Raw genomic sequence first — 9,170 nt, 5'->3', positions numbered from 1 at the left:
TGCTTTCCCTTCATGTTCCTCTACAGATTTTTGTACCTGTGTTGTTGAATCCAAATGACCTATTCCAGATCACCTTTACAGCACGGGACATAACATTGTGGAGAGAACAGCACAGGGTAAGAGAAGAAAACAGAAAGAAGGATCACATTTTGTATCCATACATACTGCCTTCTTCAGAGGAGGACATGAACATAAAACCTTGCCTCAATTTTTTTCAGTACGTCTCATACAGGCAGAACTAAACAAAATAAATACAATTCTAAACATAGATGTAAAAAATCCCCACAAGTAATCTTTCTAGTCTACAGGAAACAAAGAGCTATAATTCTTTTTGTATTACTTGCAAAGCATTTGTATGCTACAGCAGTGTGAACTACAATAGTAGAAAACACCATACTACAGTCTGGAGAAACGGAACCAGATGGGGTAGGAACCTAGAGTTGAAATTGGCTGGTATATGCCAATGTGCTAAAATGAAGTAACAGATGAGTGGTTTGGAACTTTCCTTGGAGAGAACATCAGACATAGAAGATGTACAGTGGAAGAGGAGTTTTTGAAAATCCCATGCTGATTCTAAATTTCCATGTCAGTCACTGAATTAACTTTACTAGGATCTCCCATGCCAGTAAGCTCAGTCATGTTCATAACATGGATGTATCAAAACAGAAGAAACACTACTGGACTGAACATAGGAAGTTCCATCTGAACACGAGGAGCAACTTCTTTACTCTGAGGGTGGCAGAGCACTGGCACAGGCTGCCCAGAGAGGTTGTGGAGTCTCCCACTCTGGAGACATTCAAAACCCGCCTGGATGCCATCCTGTGCAACCTGCTGTAGGTGCTCTGGCAGGGAGGTTGGACTAGATGATCTCCAGAGGTCCCTTCCTACCCTGACCATTCTGTGATTCTGTGACTTTAAAAAAAATATAAATTAAAATATTAAACATAAATTATTGATGCCAGCTTATTCTTTACTAAGATTCACATCTCCAAGTAATTTGCCTATACCATAAAATATTTTATGATAAACAAAAATTTTCAAATATTAATTAAACTGCGTATATACTTGCTCATTGGTTGTCCTCTGCAAGTTAGATCCTGTTAAGGCTTTTATTTCTTCCACCTGAACTGTAGTAAGTTGAGGCTCAATCACGTTTGCTATTTGTATACAGTCACCATTTAACTGGGGAATACTGGATTCTGAATTTAACTGCTCTCCCTCGGTGTTAAACTGTCTCTCATTTGGGGCAACAGGAGTGATAGGTTGTACTACAGATGCTGGCAAGGCATTCAGAGCTGTCACAAGCTGTACTGGCAGGGCATCACTGCTCTCATCTGCTGATGGATCAAGAGAAAAGGCATGACCCTGACACTCTAATTTGTCAGGCAATGGGTTTATCATTTTAAGATTCTCAGAATCACTGGAGGATCTCAACAAATCACCGATTTCAAATTCATCGGTCTCTATACTCTGTTCAGTGAATGCTTCCATAAAAATCTTCCCTGGAGATGTCAGTGAAAGATCTGTATCATTAGTAGGGGAATATTCTTTTACTCTGTTATCTGTGTAAATAATGGTCATGCAGGTTCTCTGGCAATCTTCCGAAACATGCAGAGATACAACTTGTGATGTCTCTTCCTTTGGAATCGTTATTACATCCTCCAGAAGGGTATCTAGACAGAGGCTTACTTCTGGAGACAGATCTTCATCACTTAAGTTCTGTGAAATCTAAACATGAAAAAAAAAAAGTTTACAGACAGGAATGAAACAACTATTTTAAAAAGCATGTAATTAATACTCACTTTAGAAGTCATCCATATATATACATATATTTTATTTGCAATTTTTGCATAAACTACAAGACCAACACCTTCCCTAGGAACTCACAGAATTTCTTAACAAGGATTATACTGGACTCTCAGTTTCAAAAGTAACACACTTCAGCTGTTGACTTCCCTAGCAATGAAAATTCAGAGTAAGAGAGACTAAATCTGGTACAAAGTCAAAGATATTACACCATTGCCAATGACCTGAGGGTGTTAAAGGACTTTAAAAGAAAGGCATTAAAAATTTGTCATCCAGAAACAATGAAAGTGAACATATTCACAATAATATAAAAAGCATATTTAATAAAACACAATATATGACTTTTAATTATATGTTTATGTGGATCCCACACAGGTATGGACCATTTATGCCTCACAAACTCCAGTTCAAAACCTTACGTATGTTTGGAGGCTGCATGTTTGAGTTTTCATACTGAGTACAGAACCACAAAATCTTAACGTTCTTGGAAAAGTAACACTGTTACCGTTTTCCTAATCACTTTGAGCCGCTTTCAACAGATGCACTCACTTTTTCTTTTTTTTTAGCTTTTTCTTTTAGCTTTTTTTAGCTTTTTCTTTTTTTTCCTATCACTGTTTCAAATGCTTCTGCAGGAGAAAATCAGATGCCTCAGGAGACCTAAAACATTCTTTTTTCTATATAACATTTGTATATAATCGTGGTGTTGCTTAGTAATACTGGATCTTAAGATAATCTCTTTCAAAACATTTTTAGACTCTTGCTGCCAGCAAGTGGCAATACTGGGCAGTGCAAGAACCCTTTAACCACTGGCAACATACTTTTGATAAATCTCACACACAATGAAACAGAAAGACCAGAACTCTGACAGCATTGACTCATGTTCAGTTTGTAAGCCATTAAAAATCCCTGATTTTTTTGTTGAAAAATTATTTCCCAGTGTGCTGCTTCCTATCTTGTATGTTTGCAGCTAATTGTTCCTTTTCAAGCACTGACTACCTTTTAGTTTGCCGTATTGAGTTACAGTTTCTTTTTAGACCACTTCCCTAATTGGTGCAGGCTTAAAACAATTAAGAAAAAAACCCACTGTCATAATTTTCTGTGCTTGAAGAACTGTGGTATAAACAGCATGTATGTATATTATAGATTTCCTAGGAAAAAGGCTTGGTGCATTTGTTGAAGGGCATAGGAAACTTACATTTATATTAATGTAGAAGGATCAAGCAGGCATAAATGATTAATTTTGCAAGATCCTAAAAACCCAAATGTGAACTGAAATCCAACACTTAAATGTGACTGGTGTTCACAACTCCCCCATCCAACTACAGGTACCTAAATTTCTTCAGCACTCATTTCTGTTGGCAAAATCCTATGGGACTTGCTCTATGAGTAATTAAGACCTGCAGAACACAATAAAAGTCAAAACTTTCCCTCCTCAAAACCCATCCTCAGCTGCCACTTATCCATAAAGATGCTTAAAGCCCCAGTGCCTAGGGTCCCTGTACCTTCAATTGCCTGTCGAAAAGGAACAGAAGATCTGCTGACCCAGCAGGGCTGAGCCAGCCGGGAACTGAACTGAACCAGGGAGTTCTTTCTCCTGTGGACCCCAGTCTGGTAAGTATGGTCCGAATACATGTAAGTTTCACTCAAAGGAGGAGCAGGATTCGCCCTCAGTCAGTAGCTTAGGAGTTAAATATTAACATTGTGGTAAATGCCTGTTCAGGTCTATCCTCCACCAGAAGAGCTATGCTTCAAGCAACTCATTTCAAAAAGGGGTTCCTATGTACGAATGCCAAAGAGAAAAAGGTATCTCTTTGGCATAAGGCTGTTAATTCTTTTTAGGGTTTGAATGCCAACCATCTCATGGCATCTGTGAATGTCTTTCACTGAGCACGAGCACTCTACTTCGAAAGCCTTGATTTAAATCCCACTATCCTCATGTCTCAATTATTCCCATTGCAAATCCAAATCAAGGTGCTCCATAATCTAGGCACAAATCCTGCTGACCTGCTAGCACCAGCCCAGAGTCTCTTGTCTCCCCATCCTACCCAGTAAGCACACACTGGGTAATAGCTGGGCAAGGCCACAGTCAACTCCAGCCTCATCTGATTCAGAACCCTGCACCAGAGGAAGCAGATGGACAGAGAAGTCAAGCAGAGGTCTCATCTGAAAAAAAAAAATCCAAGCCAACTTACTTGCCCGCGGATATAAAAACTGTGTGTTAATAACTCACTGCACCAAAGGCCAGTGAGAGAGACAGGCTTAGCCAAGCCCTAGAAGGAAGCCAAGCCTCTCCCTGCGCACTACGTGAGCAAGCTTAAATCTGTCCTGTCACCTCCAGCAGATGGCACTGCATTCACATCACCTTGGTGAATCTTGGTGTGCAGGGATTTCTTTTGCCATGTGTTTGAGAACAATTAAAAAGTTATCGAGAAATTGGTGGCTACTTGGTGTCACAGACTGTGCCTTGCAAATGTTACAAGATAAATAATAATAAAGACTGAATAATACTAAAGTGTAAATAATAAGAATGGTTTGGAAATGTTAAATGGACTCCTGTACCTGCTAGCACTGAGACAAACAACAGCAGAGAAGTTCAGCCTTTCAACACATTCATATAAGAGCACCACTATAAAAGAGTTAAGGCTTCAGAAAGATCAACATTACCAGCTTTTGTGACAATGCTGAGCTGAAGGTTACTGCAATATACTGGGACATGAGGGATGCAGAGAGAACCACAGAACAGTTGAGGTTGGAAGGAACATCTTGAGATTATCTAGTCCAACCTCACTGCTCAAGCAGTGTCAGCTGCAGCAGGTTGCTCAGGACCTCGTCCAGTCAGGTTCTGAGTATCTCCATAGGTGGAGAATGCACAACCTCTCTGGGCAACCTGTTCCAGTGTCTGACTACCCTCACAGTTAAAAAGTGCATTTTTGTGTTCAGATGGGATTTCTTTCTTTTTGTGTCCACTGCCTCTTGTCCTATCAGAGGGTCTACTGAGAAGTCTAGCTCTCTCATATTAATTCCTTCCTGTCAGCTGTTCATACACATTGGTAAGATCCTCCTGAGCCTTCTCTTCCCCAGGTTGAACAGTTACGGCTCTCTCAGCCTTTCCTCACATGAAAGATGCATCAGTCCTTTGATCAACTTTGTGGCCCTGTGCTGGGCTCTCTCCAGTGTGTCTCTTCCTTGTACTAAGGACCCAGAACTGGACACAGTACTCCACAGGTAGCCTTACCAGTTCAAAGTACAGGATCACTTCCCACAACTTGCTCACAACACTCTTCCTAACTCAGCCCACCCTTCTTTGCCACAAGGGTGTACCACTGGCTCAGGGCCAGTCCACCAGCATCCCCAGGTCCTTCTCTAGAGAGCTACCTTCCAGCCCGTTGGTCCCCAGCACGTACTGGTGCCTGAGGTTATCGCTGCCCAGATGCAGGACTTTGCACAACCCCTTGTTGAACTTCAATTCCTCTCTGCCCAGTTCTCCAACCTGTCTAAGCCCCTCTGAATGGCAACACAACTAGCTGGTGTATCAGTCACTCTTCCCAGTACCATCTCTGAACTTTCTGAGGGTGCATTCTGTTTCATTTTCCAGGCCAGTACTAAAGATGTTGACCAGTATTGGCCCCACTATTTACAGACTAACAGAAATCAGAGCTGCTATGTCACCAAAATCACAAAAACACAGCAAGACTCATGTTATGGTTTCAGAACTTCTATGCAGAAATTATGTTAATTAATGAATTTACCTTGTATTCTCAGGAACAGATACACAAAACTAACATGCCTAGTGACTCACTTCCGGTTGTCACAGTGTCGGTCCCACCCTTTCTTTAAATCACTACTTGGAAGCCTGTGATGGCCATTGATGGCCATTGATGGCCTAAGAAACTTGGTATTACATTTGTATATTGGTAGTTGTACATTTTTCAGAAAGGAATAGCCTAGGGGATTTAATATTTTTTTCTTTGTTCTGAGATAAGGGATACTCAACCATGTATACAATCAAATTTGCTACACGACATGAACAATTTGCCATACTGGTCTCAAATTTGTCTTTGGTGTATTTTAGCAAGCACTGTTTTTCCCCCAACATTAACCTTAATCAGGGTCCCCCCAAAAAAGGAAAGTGAAATAGATTTATATAGCTTTCTAACTTTTAACTTATAGATACAAATCTATGGCACTACATAGTCATAATGCTATGGTCTCTGCATTAAACAGGTTATTTCAGCAGACAATTACACTGCATATTGCTTAAATTGCTCCACACTGGAATGTCAGAGAAGAAATAATGGAACTGGTATCCTGATGTAGGTTAATGAGGTTTCCTAAGAAGCTGCAAATGGCAGCAAGCATTACATGTACCCAATAAGATCCTCTCACTTCTCTAGGACCCATGCAGTTGATGTCACTAGTGCTGCAGGAACCCTCAAAACTATCCATGACATTGCAACAGGAGTTGGTAATAGCACTTACTTTTTGCTGCAGCAACAGCAACAGAGCAAATTTCAATGACAGTTTCTCTGTCCAGCTTACATAGAGCCGAAAGCAATGAAGCAGTCAGGGATGAACTAAGACTAGAAATCAAAAAGCACAACAAAGGCATTCTGCCTCAGAGGGGCAACAGAAGGTGACAACAATGCAGAGGCAGCAGAGCAGACACAAGTAACATTGTGGTTGCAGATGACAGGATACAGATGATACAGAGGCAAAGGTCAAGAACCCCTTCATGAAATGCTGCCAGTACTCTAACGTTGCTTGGACTTCACTGACTGCAAACCAAGCATGGAGGGATTGCTGGACGGAAAAAGTGGGGAGGGGAAGCGGAGAGGAAGAAAGGGAACACTTGACCACTGGATGTTTATGTTGGTGGTTGCAGAACCTTCAACTCTTGCTCAGGATACTTCTGGGTTGGATGGTTCTCATGGATATATTGTTGAATTTTTGCTAACGTGTTTTCTGGAAGCTGTCAGGGAATTCCTTCTTCCCTCCAAGATTTTCTTTCTTTTTCATGCAAATGCAGTGCTTGCCAGCAGGTAGTTACTGAAATAACCAGTATTATTTGTGAACTACACTCATAACATTCAGATTGTATGAAGCTTATCTAGATTAGGGTTGGTACAGTCCCTGTCCTTCCACTTGCCTTCAGCTGTGTATTTCTACATCCTCTCTTGTTCTGCACTGGCACTTACTAATCTTCTGGGGAGCTGGACTGAAAAGATAACACAGCTGAAAACTAAGTCAACAAAAAAAAAAAAACTGAACAGCATCTGACAGTTGTTCCCCACAACTTGCTTCATTCTGTGGGTGAAATAAGTGCTAGTGTTGGTCCAAAGGAAAGAGAAGAAACACATGGCAAAGAAAAGGGGCAGTATCTTGCAACACCCCAGTAGAAAGGCTCACACAGAGTGGAATTACCCCTAATTCAGTATCGCTGAGAAAGGAGCTGACAAATCGGAGAAAAAGTAGCTCCAAAGCTATTCCCTCACTTTTACGTCATCAGCAGTGAAACCTGTCCCTCATGAGCAGCTTTAGGATGACCAAAGAGATGTATCAAAGAGACTGGTACTACCTATTTTTGGCCACAAATAAGTCATTACTCCCAAACAGAAGGGCAGTTAGAGATACTCTGTTCCTTCTCAAAGACCTCCCTAACGCCCCTCCCATAATTTTCATTGGTGGAAAACATGTTTTAAGTTACCAAGTGTCTTCATTACTTTAGCTCAAGTAACAGCCCTTGTAGATTCTCTGTCATGGTGATGTCTTTCCTACTTCACTGTTACTGCTATGCTTCTACCCTCGTGCCTTGCAAGCTTAATAACTGCAATTCCTACCCAAAAAGCAGAAAATAAAGGTTAGCTCTTAAGTTATTTTCACCTAATGCACTCAGTGTCACTTTCAACAGCTATGTGCCTGCTTTGTAAAATGAAAGAACCACATATTTTTCAGTAAAATATTCTCTAATGCTTATTAAATTAAGTATTTTTTATATATTCAGTTGCAAAAACACACTAACCTTTTCTTCTGAATCTTTTTGAAATCCTTTCAATATGATATCTAAATTTAGAGAGTAAACAAATATTTCAGTTGTATTATCAGTGAATTCCAATTCTGAAAGTTCTCATCATCTCTAATAAAATAGCCTCACTTTCTGATTACGGCTAAAGTTTCAAATGTTCTTAAAAATTTCTGTAGTCACATTCTGTAAGTGGAACTGACAATAAGATTTCTAGTTAGGCTCTGTTAGTCACCAAATTATACTCCAAGGCTATTTTGACACATTTCTTCACTGTGGTTGAGAGGCCTGTGCTCCCAAAGACTATCAGCAGACAGAATTGCCACCCATTGCACAGGACGAGACCTATCCCCTGCCCTCCATCATTACAATGTAGCTAGACAATACAGCTAAAACAATCCAGTAACTTACTGCAACTGCAAAGAGCTGGTCCCACCCCCCCTGCTCCCATCACTGTGTTTTGACATTCACGTGACACCCTGGGAATTTCCTAATAAGAAATAAAGTGAATGGTTTTCTCTTGGGTTAGCAAAAATTAGCTCAAACAGGGAGACAGCAAAACAGATGAGGCAGGCCTGCACTGCTGGGAGCACAGAGGAACAGCAGTACAACTGAAGCAGCAGCTGGTGACAGACAGATCTGGGGAATGACCAGTAGCATTTTTGTTTCTTCTTTCTTACAGATGTCTCTGATTCTTGGATATGTTAGTAAGAAGCATGTAGGAACCCTCAATGACTGTTACATCCATGCTTACCTTACACATCCATCCGGTACTTGAGTACTACGTGGCCTGTGACTTTTGTCATAAAATTCCACAGCAATGAAACAATTTTAAGCTGGAAATACACCACTGGCTTGGGAAAACAGTTATTTTTTCAAACAAACTTAACAGAATGCTTACAAAACCAGAACGTGTAGTCCAAGGCAACTATTAAAACTAAACAACTGTTGTAAAGGCCACATACAGTCAGATATCTCAATAAGCCTACACAGTTACTCATCTTCAGCTGCTCAAATGAATTTGCCATAGCTACAGCAACTTTCAGTTTTGTACAAAATAGAACATACCTACAGAATTATTTTGCTGTCCCTCTACTGCACCATTTAGTGCAAAACCAGGCTTAGAAATATTTTCAGGAAGTGATGGAAAGTTAATCCAACCCCTAGAATTAAATAATACAGTAAAATGTTCTTATTCAGAAAGAATTGTAATCTGCTCAGCTTAAAAAAAAACCCCTACAGTATTTTGAGGTTATTTATGCAGTTTTCTACTTAAAATTACTTGTGGAAACAACTGCAGCTATTTTACAAGCATACTTCTCTTTACAAGGACATGCAGTAACTA

General features: G+C 40.3%; 1 protein-coding gene across 1 annotated transcript in view; it reads right to left on the bottom strand.

Annotated features, from left to right (window-relative positions):
* ANKRD31 (ankyrin repeat domain 31) overlaps positions 1–5,682 on the bottom strand; it is a 51,134-nt gene extending 45,452 nt beyond the window's left edge. Inside the window, exons 1-3 of the mRNA XM_009884304.1 lie at positions 5,606–5,682; positions 3,852–3,921; positions 1,066–1,728 (exon numbers count right to left, since the gene is read on the bottom strand). Of these exons, the coding sequence (XP_009882606.1) occupies positions 1,066–1,728; positions 3,852–3,921; positions 5,606–5,682 (810 nt within the window). The remainder of the gene's footprint in view (positions 1–1,065; positions 1,729–3,851; positions 3,922–5,605) is intronic.
* Positions 5,683–9,170: the final 3,488 nt, after the last annotated feature.

This window comes from Charadrius vociferus, unplaced genomic scaffold (genome assembly GCF_000708025.1).
Source record: "Charadrius vociferus isolate BGI_N301 unplaced genomic scaffold, ASM70802v2 scaffold183, whole genome shotgun sequence".
NCBI classification, from domain to species: Eukaryota; Metazoa; Chordata; class Aves; order Charadriiformes; family Charadriidae; genus Charadrius; species Charadrius vociferus.
This window is presented reverse-complemented; position numbering and strand designations above follow the sequence as displayed.